This window comes from Loa loa (genome assembly GCF_000183805.2).
Source record: "Loa loa unplaced genomic scaffold supercont3.472, whole genome shotgun sequence".
NCBI classification, from domain to species: Eukaryota; Metazoa; Nematoda; class Chromadorea; order Rhabditida; family Onchocercidae; genus Loa; species Loa loa.
In genome coordinates this window covers 23,995-39,911 of record NW_018108652.1, presented here as the reverse complement: position 1 = coordinate 39,911, position 15,917 = coordinate 23,995, and the positions used below count along the sequence as shown (strand labels likewise).

Below are 15,917 nucleotides of genomic sequence, written 5' to 3'. Positions count from 1 at the left end.
CAAATTACTATTCGTAATTTTCTTATTTTTCACAATCATTGGAATTAGGTGGGAAATCGGATAGTGTGACAATTTATACTTAGAACTTTATTGTAGTGACTTACATCATTGTGCTTAGTTTTTTTTTTTCGATCTTTACTGTTTAGCAATCTGTCCATTATTGATATCACTGATGTCCTTATAAAATCATTAATCAAAAAAACCTCAAAGACTCAAAAAAATGCTTGCTGACCAATGGTAGAATTACTTATTATGCCATTTCAGTGGGTAAGAAAGAAATAATTTTGCGGTCCTTAGATCTTATATTTTCTGGTAGTTTCTCTTCGACAAAACAATAACCTCGAGGTGAGATATAAGTTTGAATACTAACTGTAAGCCGAATCACATCGTTTTACGATTGAAATAAGTCGAAAATCTTGTGATATCATTGGAATGTAAACATTTTCAAAAGCATAACATAAATTTCAGTTTGATTCTAACTTTTTAACTTATTAATGCTTTCATCAGAATTTGCGAGTAATATTTTGAAAGTTTTCTATTAATTTTTGGGCAGACAAAAAATTCCCTAATTTTCTATGCCAATTTTCCAAACTTTTCAACAAACAAAATTAGTAAATTTATCCTTATGGATATAAAATAAATTCAACATTCATCTTATTTCTCATTTCGAAGTTAGTATGATTAAAAAGTATAGAATTTGTTAAAAATATAAAATTTCTAATGTACTACATGTATGGCAATTCTTCTCAAAAGAAATACTAAACAATCAATAGAAAAGTTGAAAATGCTACAAACTACAAACACAGATAATTTTTCCGAGAAATAAATTTGATAATTTCAGGTTAAATTTTCAATATTTAACAAATTATAAAGCTGTTCCTAAATTTTTAAATTAAAAGGTAAAAAAAAAAGTACAAATCTGGTGTAAAATGCATAAAATGATATTTTTATTCTGAGAAAATAGATATAACTATTACAGCTTACAATCATAATTAACGTTCTATGTAAATTTTTAATGATGGAAATATTATTTAATAAGTAAAGAATTTAATCAAGATGGAACAAAAAAATGATGAATTCTCAAATTTTATACAATGTCAATATTTTTTTAAATTTTGTAATTAATCTCTTTCATCAATTTTATCGATTGATCGGTCGATAATTGTTCGAATAATAGTGATTGTAACGGATATTGCAATCGAATTAACATGTATTATTAGAACGATGATAAAACTATGTGATTATCATAAATTAGCATAAGATTTGAAATTTTGCAAAGAATTTCAAATAGTATGTAAGAAAGTGGAAGAAAGAGAGAGAGAGAGAGAGAAGGAAAAATTTTCGAATGGTTACATCAAATTTCAAAATTAACAAAAAAATGTGAATTATCAATTAGTAATACTAAATTTGATAGAAAAAAAAAAAAAATGAAAATTTCTCAAATCTATAAAATGTAAATTATTAATTAGTATTACTGCATTTAATTACAATATAAATAGCCATAAATAATAGCTCATACAGTTATTACATTTTTTCCTTTCATTTGATTAATTAGTTTCATTACCAATCATAAATTAGCTATTGTTTTTAAGACTATGAATTTTAATGGATTTGAATAAATGCATTTATCAGAAATAGTATTAACATGTGAAATAGCTGTAAAAATGTATAGAAATATTTTAAGCAAGAAAAAAAAATGGAAATATTGTAAAATTATGATGAAGATTATAGGTATCATCGATTGTATATCATTATCAGATGTGTTTAAAAGTGTTAAACGGTTGAATGATAAATTAATGTGTAACCGATCAGAAAATACCGGATAGGAGAAATGTATTTCGAAAATCTTTGATAAACTTATAACAATGGCTGATAATTCTTACCCATTATTTTGGCAATCTTACCAAGTAGTTAAATTAGCTGCTTATGAAATTATGAAATTAGTATGCTATTGCTAGGTTGAAATGGAGTGGAGGAACTTGAAATGCATTTATTCGATCTTTTTTATATTTTTTTTAAGCAAAACAACGAAATGATTTTTATAATAAAAAAAAACAATAAATTTAATAGTAATAATACAATGCGAAATGGTCAAAGTATTTATTTTTTAAAATTATTTCATTAATTTGGTTATTAGTTTTCAGTAATTTTGAATTTTAAGGTTTTCTTCTTTTTATTAAATTCGCTTAATTCAATTAAATCCGTCATAGAATGCATTGCTAAAATTTTTTATTTCCAAATAATCCCAAATATTATTTTTTATTTCTAAATAATCCCATTCTCAATTACTATATACTTATTTTGATTCCTAAAATTCATATTTTTTTTCTTTAACTTTCATTCACTTGAATAATTTATCTTTCAGATAGTTTATTCGATGCATTTTGACGTGTTTGACGTATTTCTTGGTTTATCTTACGGATGCTCAATTTGATGCATTTTGACGTGTTCGACGTATTTCTTGATTTATCTTTCAGATGCTCTATTTGATGCATTTTGATGTGTTTAACATATTCCCTGGTAATTTTTCATTCATGTATTCAAATTATATTCATCATAGATATAAAACTTTAGGTGGATATGATAACTAGGAAACTTTGAGTAATATTGCGCAAGCGTACCTATCATTTGCGTAAGATATTTTGCGCTGCGCTGCGTGAACTACAACGTTACTTCTAAAGGAAAACGTGGCATCCGTTAATCTTTGCGCTTTCATGGTATCATAGATAAAACGGAAAAAAAAATGTCCAGTCATTTTTGATCTTGAAAAATAATACTCTTACAAGAAAACGAGTCAAATCTTGGAGAGAATTAGAGATTGATAAGAATGAGAAAAACCTGAAGAAAAGAAATGAAAGCACGACATGATATATTATAATATTTACGGAGTTAGATTAATTCCTCCAGTAGAATACAACAAACGATTATTAGTGAAATCATTTCTATTGTTAGACGTTAAAGATGTAGAAAGCACTGTTAGATAGGAGAGAGTAGAGATCGATAAGATTAGCGGAAGGATGCAATTGCGAATGAGTTCAAAGGGGCTTCATTAATACAAGGTAATGACGGTGGAGGTTATTTCTTAGCAAATTAAAGTTCCCTTTTTTTTGAAGTCTCTTCTTTTCTTCACTTTCGGTTTTTGATTAGTTAATTTAAATTAATATGATTAGTCTCTTCTGTCTCTTTAATTCTAATAGTTTCTCTGTTTTTTCCTAGCTTACACTGCAATTAATTTATTCAAAAATAAAGAAAGAATTCCTTTTTCTTTTCAGTTAAAGAATGTTATTGGAAAAAGATAATCGAATATTAACGATAGCTATGGAATCATTGGTGCAGGATTTCGAACCACGTGATGCTATTCCATTTATGTGTTCGGAGGAAATTTTCAGTGATGATCAACAAGAAGTTATCCTTGGCATGGTTGGTTTACTTTTTTCTTTTTTTTTCCAATTGCAAATTTAGTATTTCAAGGTTTTTTTATTATGGATGGTTAACATATTTTGTTCGTTCAAATTCTTGTCTTTCCGTGTTTTGCACGTTTCATTGCCTTATTTCTACTCCATATTTATTTCACTTGGCACCATTTGTCAGTTTGCATCTTTCAACAAATCCTTCAAATTTACAGGAATAACTAAGTAGAAATAGTAACTGTCTAAATGTGTCTATATTTTTTGTCTAAATTTTATAGTTTTAAAATTAGTAAAGTGAGCTATGCTATTTTGAGGAAGCACTTCAGTAGTTAATGTCATGAAATTTTATGGTTGTTTGAGTTGGATTGACATGAATTGGTCATCATAATCACGTGAAAATGCATTTCAAGTCCCATTTCATGCATGACATCAAATTATTACTTTTTCTTATATGTAATACCTGCAAATTGTTCTTTGCATGTTATGTCGAGATATGGGAAGGTATATTGTTAGGAAATAATATATCCTTTATACTAGGAAGTAATTAGAAATTGTTGACGGCGAATGTGGTGAGGCAGTTCATGAAATGAATATGCTGCACTGTGTCTGGCAGGAGATTCGATTAAATACGATATTATGTGGAAGGGAAGGACTTTCATGCAATGATGATACATTGGATAATTCTACAGTGTTCTAAAATTAATTCACTGCAGAAGAATCTCATGAAAATTTCCAAAAACTTCTTCAACTTCCGAATCTGCATTTGTTCACTGTTACCTGTGGCGTAAACTTATTTGCGTCACGCGTGTTCAAATTCATATTCACTTATAGACAACACGCACGTTACGTGTGATGGAATTTATTCGACAGTATCGGAAATCAGCGAACACCCTTAATCCATTAATAACATATTTCGAAAAATACGGACAGAAGCATTTGGCGCAACTTTTATCGAAGGACTACATACCTGAAGAACGACCTCTGTTAGCGCCTAATGTACTGGAAGATCGACTTTTTCGGGAAGGAAATGTGCCGAGACTACCTTTTTATCGTGTGTTACGAGTAAATCTTCTGGAAAAATTAAAGAATTTACTAATCGATTTATCATCGCAAGGTTTCAAATTTCCAAAAATTTCCGTAGAAATTCCGATTTGTATTTTCTGAGGTGGGTTAGAAATTCCTTGGTATATGTTGTTTTTCTAAAAAATTTATTTGTATCAAGCAGAGTCTTCGAAATTTCTTCATGGAACTTTTTAAGACCGCGGGATTTATTCAATTAGTGGGGATAAAGGTAGTGAATAACAAAAACATGAACGAAGTAGATAGGGGATAAAAGAATAGAAAAAAGATCAAATAGACAAAGTGGAAATTGTCATTTGTGCATGTATTAATATTTTGAGTTACAATTTAATTTTGTACTACCTAAGTTCTTGTTGTATTTCCTGCAGTTTTTATTTGAGAAATTTGAATGGATTCTTAGTCTAGGTATTATATACCTTCTAAGTTCACAGGTTTATCAAATTTATGACGTTTTAATGCTTACTTGATTTTACAATTCTTCCAACTCAGTATCTTTTATCATAAATTTCAAACTTCAGGCAATTACAAACTTTTCTCATGATCTGTATTTCTCACGAGGTTTTATTGATTTGGAATTTGAATCCTAGATCCATTTCCGTAAACTTTTCCATAATTTGTCATTCATATCATCCGTTTTATTAAGTAACCACTTGTCATTGTAGATCAGTTTTGGCTTGTTGTTCATGGGTTTCCTGGATGTGGAAAAAGTTTTTTGGCTGCTACTGTTCTGCATACTCATCCAATATTACTAAGTCGGTAAGGTTCACAGCAGCTACTACTTTAGCTGCCTTTTTTTTGTTGCAAATCTGACCATACTTTTAATGATCCTTGTTGGTTCCAAATTACCCTGGAAATACTCGTTTTTTTGTTCTTATTTTATTTTATTCATTTTTTATTTTTTAATTTGAACGAATCGAAATCTGTGCAGTTTTTATAGCTTTATGAATTATTTGATTTTGCAGATATTACGAACACGTTATATGGATTGAGGATGGCCGTACCAATGCAAGTCAGCTACCTGAAGTTTTTTCAAATTTCGTTTTTTTGGCGACCGATGCATTAGTTTTAACTGGAAAGGAAACCCCTGTTCAATTTTTGCCGTTAGTAAGTTTTTGATCGACAAAATACGTTGTCGGGAAGCATTTTCATTGGCAAGATATTGCTGTTGAGTATTTCCATCACTATTTATCATAAGCGATGAATTTTCTCATTTATCAAGGAGTCTAGATAAACGTAGAAATATTACCGTGATACGGTTTTCTTTCTGATTTTCATATCAAAAATCTTTATGTGTGACCCATCGATGATTGCTATTTATTTCAGGCCAAAACTGCGTTACGTGAGAAACCAAATACATTGGTAATATTGAATGATATTTATCTTCAAGAAACTGTGCGTTGGTTCGATCAGCTGAATGTTAGTTTTCTTTTTTGGAAATAAATAACCAAATAGCATACCAATTTTCCAATTTTTTAATTGTCACATACTAAGTGCCTTATTCATCGTTTCGCATAACTTTGGAAGTAAAATAAGCTGATTTACCATCTCTAGTCTGCGTTATGTTGCGCAAATGTATAATATTAAATCTTTCTCCTGTTGTCATACTAATATTTCCTTGAATAATTTAATTTCAGTGCCGTATTCTTGCAACAAGCCGTAACTTGGAAATATTCCAAGTATCCTCTTCAAATCCCATATATTTTGCAGTTGATCCACCTGGTTTTTCTTTGACGGAAACAGAGATTCTGTTCCAACAATTACACTCTTGCACTGCAATGGCCTCATCTTATAATGAACATCTTTTTCATATTCACAAAAGAACGATGGGCCTACCAGCTCTTCTCGGCATAGTGAGACAACAAGCATGCGATATTCACAATGAGTATCTTTTGATTACTTGATTTCATTCCAAAAAATTTTATTTTTCATAATCTTTTTTCTATAAGAAGAAATAAATTCCTATTTTCGTTTTCAGCTTCTATAATTTACGTTACTTATTGAATTATCACGCTGTTACAACCATATCAAATTTCACTTTCTACAAGTACAAAAATATGGTTGATGCTATCATGGAGTCCTATAAATCTGTAAGTCTTTTGGAATATGTTTATTTTCTTCAACAGGAGAATAGTTGAAGAGTTGTGGATTTGGATTTTTCATTCAAAAAACTTTTTTTTCATTTCTAATATATTCTAGTATTTTATTTTTTCAAGTTATAGTGTTAATTTATGGTCGAAATAAACATTCGACAGAAAACATAGAATTTATTCGTTAATATGTCATTTTTCTATACTACAGAACAGAAAGAAGGTAGTGATATGGATTAAAGAATTTTTGATGTCCAGAGGTAGCAAGAACCAAAATTATCAAAAGAGGATTCTGATTTCAAAATTCGAAGAGTTGAATTCACATTTACTCATTTTACGATCATTCCCCTCATTTTCTCTGGTATTGCCGAAATGCACTTGTACTCAGAGCGTGGCTTCCTTCCTTCATCTTACTTTGTACCTCCTTATTTCCTTCTTCCACCTCCTCAAACCGGAATAAAACAATCCAATGAAATTAGCTGAGTTAACCAGTGGCAATATTTCCATTCTCAAATTCTACTACTATCTCATGCTAATTCTTTACTTCTTATACGAAGTATCTTTATGTTGGATAATTTTTGGATACATTTCATTTTAGATAAATATTTTAGATATTTGAAATAAGTGAAGCGTCCCAGCATGAAATCTGCTAGGTTTATCTTGGTTAAATTTTACTAACTGCATATTGTTTCAGCTAACTAAACGTCAAAAAATGATTATGGAAACTTTTATCATTTTTGGCTATAGTCAGTGGATACCGCTAGAGGTGATTTTATTAAATTTTGGTAAAAAAAATACCTATCGGGAATGTTTGTGTGATTGTTGACTAGAACGTATCGACAACAGCTAAATCAATATAGAAATGCAATGGCAGCTAAATCAATATAGCAAAGAATATTTCTCCTAATGTCTTCAAAATTCTCCTCATGACAAGTAAAGGTTATAACTAAATCCTAATAACTTTTTGATATGCGCTTACTTGATATTTGCATGCAATTAGTTTTCTTTTAGTTGGTTTCACTGTGTATTCCGTTCGATATATCTGGAGACCAAGATATTTTGTATATGGTATTGCAAGAATTAGAACCGTTGGTAAAATCATCATTATTGGATAAAAGAATTGCTGCTTTGGATGGCAAAGTAGATAATGATATGCCGTTGATGTATGATTTTCACATCAATCGTATCATGCATTCCTTTCTTTGTGTTACAGTTGATCGTCAAGCGATTGAAGTGAGTTACTTTTTTTTTACAAATTGTTATCCAATTTCCTCTAGGAAAAGAAAGGTATTTCAAAACCTTTCTCAATCACTAGATAGATTAATTGGACTTTCCAGCTCATATATTGCATAATTTAGGATAGTAATATAACTTGATATGTTAGCACTGATTTATAGGTGGAAGATGCAGTAATTTGTGAATTTTCTAGAATTGATCATTGCTTTGCTTTACTTCAGGATCGCCTTCGGTTATTCATCCGTCCTAGCGTTTTTTCATTTTTGTTGAGACATCGATGTATGGACTCGAATTTCACGCAACGTATTCGATCTTACGTGGACCTTCGTCCATCTTTATTCCAAGAAGTAGTTTACGAAAACTATAGCTCCCAAATTGGATTGGTCGGACAATATGTTGGAGATGGTTCATATATTTGGAATAATAACTGTTATGACAACGAATCTGATGATAATCTGATTGCAAGGAAGAAACCAAACAGTACTGCCAGAAATTGGACTGATAGCTGTATTTTCATGTGAGAACTCGGAATTTCAGTACTTGGACATTAAGCTTCACGATATATTCCAGGATACCTCCGAGAGTCACGAATACTTTATAATTTTTAAAATTTCATAATTGCGTGTTCGTTCTTATTTGATTCCAGAGCTGCTTTTATTTTTCTGGAAATGTTACCTTCGTGGTCTTAATTGCAGTTACATGCTCTGCTGCTATCGATAATTATGCTTGAAAGCTTAGAAATTGGAAGCAAACTTGATTACGATCTTGATTCCTGAATCAGTTTTCAGTCAAGTATGTTTTTTTAACACAGCGATGGAGATTATTTGTCATTGAGTAATTTCTGAACATATCTGTATTCTGTTGTACAATTGTATATTTTATTTCCCTAGTTGTTTTCTTTTTTGCTTTAACTTCTTTTACAGTAATCTCTTATCATACGTATTTTTGTTTAACGTATTTTGACGTGTTTTATGCATTTCCTGGAACATTTTCAGTTGAATGGTGCTTTTTATTTTTGGTGCTTGTTTTTGTTTTCAATGGATTAATCGTGTTTGATCTAATACTTGCATTCCAGTTTCTCTTTCACTTGATTTTTACTTACACCATTTCACTTTTTCTGCTTGCTTCATATACTGCTTAATCAGTTTGCGCTATTGATCTTTGTATTACTTTGGTTCGTACAAGTTCATTTTAATAATCCTTGTCATTTTTTTTCAGACAATTTTGTTGGGTATTTTTATTGTTGACATTTTTTGCATTCTCGTTTATTTTAGCCATGCAATGTATTATATATTTTTTTTATTGATTTCTTTTTAGTTTTGTTTAGTTTGTTTCGTCAATTTCACTTATTCCAGTCTTTGTTACTCATTTTTTATTACGATTACTATGATATCAGTGAATTTATTATGATCCGGTTTTAAAGTATTTTATTTTTATCAAAGTCGTCTTTTTGCTGAATAATCGACCATTGATGCTATAAATCGTTGTGAATATATTTCCGCATATGTACATCTACTAATGTACGTCATATATATTGCAAACTATCCGAAATTTTTTCTGTTGGTACTAATCTGAGAAAAAAAAATGGATTACTATCTTTATGTGGCATTTTACCATATAAAGATAGAAAAAATCTCAAATCTTCACTGTTTTCGTTCATTACATTGAGATTGAGATATCAGTTAGTTGTGATTACCTGCATAACAAAATTGTTGTTATTGTGCAGTAAGATTTGTTAAATAATTCTAAAATAAGAATTTTTCTTGGATGATTACGGTATAAAACATCTGAGAGGTCGTTGGAAAAGTTAAATGTCAAATAATGAAATCAATTATCAACAGTTTGTTATTCTGATAGTATAGGTTTAAAATTTTTGAACTTTCAGATCAATTTTTTGATTCTGTTGATTGGGGAAGGCAATTGAGTCCTGGTAGATGAAAAGGCTCAATTAGGAAAAAAGTCATTTTGAAAAAAGACCATGACAATCACTAAATTGTTTTACTTGGTGATTGTTGAGGTTTTTCTTTTTCTTGTTATGTGCGGAAATTTAACTCTTTAAAAGTTTTTGCAAAAATTAAAGCTTGAGATTTGCATATTCCGAAAAGAGAAGTATTTATCTAAGAATTAGTTACGAAAATAACTTATTCGTATAGTTACAATTATTGTTTGCCCCCATTTAACCACCGGACGATATTGCTTAACTTTTCACCTAGTAAAATTGTTTCCGGTTACTTTTGGTTTAATTTCATCTGCTTACTGCTAACTTCAACCCTTCCGTACATCCAGAATTCACTATCAAAATCTTAATTCTCTTTATCCAGTACATAGATTTACATGATACCTGAGAACTTTCGGAAATGACAATGAATTCACTGAATGGATTTTTATATAAGCATTCAATGCTTAGCTAAAAAAGAGTTTGCTTGACATTTTTCATAACAAATTGCAGCAATCAAGAGATACAAAGGGGAATTTATTAAATTTCAGCATTTTTTTCAGTGATTTAGAAAAAAAAAAGAAGAAAAAAGAATGCGAATAAAAGATGATCGACAACCTTTATTATATGATAGGTGTAAAATTTGAATCTTCAGAAGTTTCTTCTCTTTTTTTAAAATAAATATTTCTCAAAGATTAGAGTGTTTTAATTTGAAGTGAACAACTAAGATCAAAGATTAAAGTTGGATTTAGTAAACGATTTGTTTATTTTAATTTTCATTTAACCAATTCCAATTCTAATCTTTTATTCGAATTCATCGAATATTCGAACACTTTGTATCTTTTGTTTCAATAATTATCTTTAATTAACTGCTTTCCATGATTTACTTCTTTACATTTCTTTTTTAAGAGTAATTTCGACGAAATTTTTACCTGTTACCGATATTCCTAATACGGCTCGTGTAAAACTCGTACTGTATAATGTCAGTGAACGACCGATTAAATACAAATTGAAATGCGAAATGAAAACATTAATTACGGTAATTTTTTATTGTTTCCTTCTCATTTCTTTTTCATGGATTTTAGTTATGCGGTTAATAGTTTTGCATGATATAGAATGCAATTTCTATCTTTAATTTTTTCAGGCTGAACCACAAGCTTCCGGTATTATACCGGCTCATGGTGTTGGTTCTTGTTTACTGATATGGCGTCGAGCACCAGAGATAAGTAATTGGAAAGATTTGAAGACAACCTCATTGGTAATGATAACAGAATTTGAAGGTTCCGATGATCCAATTATAAACGAACATACTGTCACAAAAATTAAATGTACATTAATCTTTTAATTAGATTTCAATAATTTCGTTTCATTCAATAATTTTATTTGATAATTTGAATCATCAAGAAAAAAAACATATTATAATGATTATATATAGTGATTTTATTTATAGTGATTATAATGATTTTTTATAATGATTTTATTATACCATAAATTAATGCTAGTTGATTTGTGAATTGAAATGAACTAATATCCAGCAATACTTATTTCAGGATTCAATTGTTTTTAGCAAACGATGTTCTTCTAACGTATCATACATATATTAACTACCTTCACATTATCTTATCTTATCATATCATATAAATAGGTTCCAGTAAGAGATACTGATACTGATAATCTATTCGAAATGAATTTAAACTGAAACATATTTGATATAAACAAATAACCAATTGCATAGAATATTAAATATTTTTTTATTCAGGTCGTATATCATCATCAGCGATGTGTAGTAGTACGAAACCACCGGAAGAATATGTTACTTTTAAAAGTTCCCTTGATTCGGTATTACCACGAACTCCAAATCCAGAATCAAAAGTAACTGCGCCAGTTACAGGATTACAATGTTCACCAAGCACATCTGAAATAAAGTCGAAAAATGTTATGGCGTAAGTTTATCACGATTATTCAAAAATCATTCGTTTATTTCATTTCTAATGAGAGCGCACTCATGTGGTTAAACATGAAAGATTTTAAAAAGTAATTAAATGAGTATAGATTATATCATTAATTAGAAACCTTTTTTTTTTCTTTTCTGAAGAATAAATAATTATTATAACCATCAAATGGATAATATTTTGATACAGTTTAATAATATCATTAATTAATTTCATTCGTTCTATCGATTTCAAATTACCTAATTTTATTTGATTGAATTACCGTTCTATCGATTTCAAATTACCTAGTTTTATTTGATTGAATTACCTAATTCCATTTGATTCAATTTTAAATTTTATAGTGTAAACAAACGTGATTTATCAACTAATGCTTCCGAACATTCGGCAGGATTTTATATAGAAGCTAAGGGTGCAATTATCATTGCATTAATTATTGTAATCATTATCTTATGCATTCAGGAACTTCTGAGAATCAAATCTGAGCCTGAATAGAATATCCTAAATATCTGTTTCATCTATAAAAACAAACAAATTTAATTGTACTTTCTTACCCACTGTTTTTATGTAATAATAAAAGTTATGGTAACTTATATCATTTTCTTTCCCGCATTCTCAATAATTATCACTTCATTAGAGAAATTATTCGGTAACATTTACTTGTAAAATTCAAAATTTGCATAAAATTTACCGCAGATATATTTCGAAATCTCTTTCAAAATCGCTTTAAACAGCTTTCATTTTATATTTATAATTGAAATTTTAATAAAGACACTTCATATACAATTTAAATGTTTGCATGCGGTGTATTTGTATTACTCTTTATTCTTACAATCGATGTTACGGAAAATTTGGTTTAAAATTTGAATTTTTTTTTCAAAATTTTTAAAATTTATTTTTATCATCGAAAGTCGACACTGAAATATGCTTGATATTATGAGAAATAATAAGAAGTCGATATAAATAAAATACTTTTTCCAACTGCAATTAAAACTAAAATTTAGATTTCAATTTTTCAACTTGACTCTAAATCATCACTATTTTCTTAATTTTGAAATAGTCATATTTTTGAAAATTCTTTACATATACAACATTTTTTTTTTAACTGTAATGAATAATATACGACAAATCATGTAACTTTTGTTATTCAGTTTCTAAGTTTTAATCCTGATAACCTTTGTAGAACAATGTAAACGAAATAAATTTACTAATGCGAAGTGTACTTGCCTTTCGACGTATGAGATACGGTCATTACAAATATCCGGTAATAATTCCTTTTTCTTTCACACTTTAAAGCTCATAAGATGGTGTTAAAATTTTTTTGTTTTCAGAAAGTATTGAAAGTTATAAGTGATAGACAGATATTAAATACGTATATCGATGAAAACCCGAAATTTGATGAGGTTAAAATTTAATTTTAAAAATTTTTGACGGAAAAATTTAAGTAATATTTTGAAGGAGTTATTTCTTGAAAATATCAGAAGTTAGTAGATTGAAAAGTTCTTAAACTTATAATATTAATAGCAAATATCGTGATAAATATTATCTAATCATTTAACAAAACATTTTTACGATATGATGCCAACCTGGCTATAAATAAAACGAACTACTTTATCAAATGTAAGCTACTGTAAACTAATGTGTGCTACTGTAAGCTAATTGATGTGAGCTATTACTGATGTAAGTGTTGTTCTGTCCGACGATAACGTTCTTGATAGTTCTCGATAAGTTTTTTTTTTAATTATTTGATAACGTAAAATTCTTGCATCAACTTTTAGAATATACATTTATCGATTAATATCCTGATTTTTTAAAATTTTTTTTCCATTTTTTTAAATCCATCATATTGTACATTTGCAAAGTATTTTTTAAATAATTTCAATGTGCTTCTTTATAGTTCGAAATTTATAAGATTATTATTCTAATTAGCATTTGAAAATAATTAAGTAACAGTAAATTAATGTAATTGATAGGCTAAATTTAAAAAAAAAAAACCATTGTATTTAGTCTTGATGTTCATAAAATTCATTAATATAAAATTCATTAAATACATAAAATTTATTAAATTCAAAATTAAATAACATATTACAGTGAGATAAAAAAAAAAATTTAGGCATTAGTCCCTGGAAATGAAATTGAAGAAGAAAATGCAGCAAAATTGGTAAGTATTGCTTGCTATGATCGTGCTGGAATACCTTTTCCAGGTTTTCTATGCCCTCTGATAAAAATTATGGCGCATCAATATGGAAATTGGCGTAGTAAGGTTTGGATTTTTCCTTTTTTCTTTTTTTTTCTTTAATTTCATCAATTTTTAATAAAAATATTATATTGTATGAGATAAAGGCAATAACAACGTTCTTATTTCATTTTCAAAATTTTTATTGTTGTCAATTATGCTGCTAATTAGTTATGCTGCTAATTCATTTCAAATTTGCATATGCTTCAATTTTATAAAAATTATTTTAGATAGTGGAAAATTCAACCTGTGAAGATTTGATGGATTTAAATACTCATCCATGCGATCATAATGTTAGTTCGTGCGTTTTATTGGCATTACCGAATAGCCATCTCATTTTGGGTTGCATGGATGATCATGTTTGTCATTTCCTATTCTTCTTATTAAGGATATGACGATATGGAATAGCTTCATCCCACCGATTTATTGCTTTTTTTTTTCTAAAAAGAAATATATATATATCTTTTACAATTATGTCTAAATTTTTTAATGAGTATATGAAGTGTAATTTTCTTTCCTTATAATGGAAATAAGCATTTTGTTGTAGAAAATCAATGATATTGCAAATCATTTTTTTATTTATTTAAATGTTTATTTCAGACAGGAAAATTTGTTGCACCACAAAAATGGGCTGGAAGTAATAAAAAATATGCGAATTATTTATTTGATTTTAGAGGTAATGATTCTGATCCTTTTTTTGAAATAAATTCGATCACGAAGATTCTTTAAAATATTAATCGATGGTGATGAAACGATTCAAATTAGCTAATGGATTAAATCGAATGGTTTGATTTTTCATGCGATGAACCATTGTTCAGAAGCGTAATAATTGGATAGAAATATGTAACTTGAAAATCAATGAGGATTATTTCCACACAAAATTAAGCTATGATAATGAGAAAGACTTAATTAGATCAGTAAGTAGTCTTAATCTAATTTCATAAGTAATGGTGAGTGGAAGATGACATATGTCAACTTTGAGTATTTTGTCTGTTTCAATTTTAATCTGGAAAAAATGGGTGAATGGAATCCATAAAAAATTTAATTGATTGTTTTGCTCTATTGATTAATTAAATTATATGCTTCCAGTTGACAATCCACTACATCTTTCACAACAATGCAGAAAATATAAGGATGGACGACCAGTATGTCTAAGAAATAATTTATTTTATCGGAAATTTCCAATTCTTCAACAATTTACATGTTGTTGTAAAGGAGATTTTTGTGCCGATATGCTCTTCGACCAGGTTTTACTTACAATTATTTTATCGAAATTTTATTACTGCAGAATTTTGAAAAAGTGAAAGGAACTTTAAACTTTGATAAAAAACCAACTTAAATAAAGAAATAAAAGCAAATTTAAAATTTTACAATGCTAAGATTTTTGAAAAAGTAATATGTTTTGATGCTTTTCCTTTTTGTTTTGTTTTTTTTTTTTTTAATAAATTAATCAGAATTTAACTCTTTTGGTTTTAGTTGGAAAACTGAAGAGGAAAAATATACAAAATATCTTAATGTTATGACGGAATTTTTGTAATCCATTTCAGATGAGTGGTGAAACATTCATCGGGTATATTTCTAAGCTGGTAGATGTGAGCAATAATAAAGTAGCCGATAGAACATATTTAAAACTAAAATAAAAAAAAGAGGAAAAGAAAACAACGTTTTAAAATGCGCAATTTAATTTTTCAGTCTGGTTTCAATCCATTACCATTCTTACATGTATCCGTTGACCTAAAAAATGTTGAAAACATCAATCAATGATGATACAAGCAATTCATGTTTAAGGCATTTTGAATCGCATCTAATTACACTAATTAATTTGCAACGTTTGTTTTTTTATCCTTTTATCATGCAAAATATGTTAAGTTCTATTCGTTTTTTCTTCTTTTTTTTTTTATTCTATGAAGAAGATATTAATCAATAATTTATGATTTTTAACATTGCAAATTACAGTGAAATATATTGATAACATATAGAATT

At 28.4% G+C, this 15,917-nt stretch overlaps 3 protein-coding genes across 3 annotated transcripts; all 3 read left to right on the top strand.

Annotated features, from left to right (window-relative positions):
* Window positions 1-3,279: 3,279 nt before the first annotated feature.
* Window positions 3,280-8,401, top strand: LOAG_18733 (hypothetical protein; the record flags this gene model as incomplete). The annotated part of the gene is made up of 10 exons (XM_020451396.1): window positions 3,280-3,420; window positions 4,242-4,524; window positions 5,153-5,246; window positions 5,453-5,594; window positions 5,814-5,906; window positions 6,125-6,372; window positions 6,466-6,577; window positions 7,272-7,343; window positions 7,589-7,810; window positions 8,035-8,401. 10 exons carry the CDS (start codon window positions 3,280-3,282, stop codon window positions 8,332-8,334), a joined length of 1,707 nt encoding a protein of 568 aa, XP_020304826.1. The 3' UTR covers window positions 8,335-8,401.
* A 1,941-nt stretch (window positions 8,402-10,342) lies between these two features.
* LOAG_07049 (hypothetical protein) lies at window positions 10,343-12,193 on the top strand (the record flags this gene model as incomplete). The annotated part of the gene is made up of 5 exons (XM_003142582.1): window positions 10,343-10,383; window positions 10,659-10,788; window positions 10,894-11,077; window positions 11,509-11,692; window positions 12,043-12,193. The coding sequence occupies 5 exons, from the start codon at window positions 10,343-10,345 to the stop codon at window positions 12,191-12,193; spliced, it is 690 nt and encodes a 229-aa protein (XP_003142630.1).
* A 715-nt stretch (window positions 12,194-12,908) lies between these two features.
* On the top strand, window positions 12,909-15,574 carry LOAG_07048 (hypothetical protein; the record flags this gene model as incomplete). Its single annotated transcript, XM_003142581.1, has 7 exons — window positions 12,909-12,962; window positions 13,030-13,101; window positions 13,812-13,961; window positions 14,165-14,293; window positions 14,535-14,610; window positions 15,024-15,181; window positions 15,482-15,574. The coding sequence occupies 7 exons, from the start codon at window positions 12,909-12,911 to the stop codon at window positions 15,572-15,574; spliced, it is 732 nt and encodes a 243-aa protein (XP_003142629.1).
* Window positions 15,575-15,917: the final 343 nt, after the last annotated feature.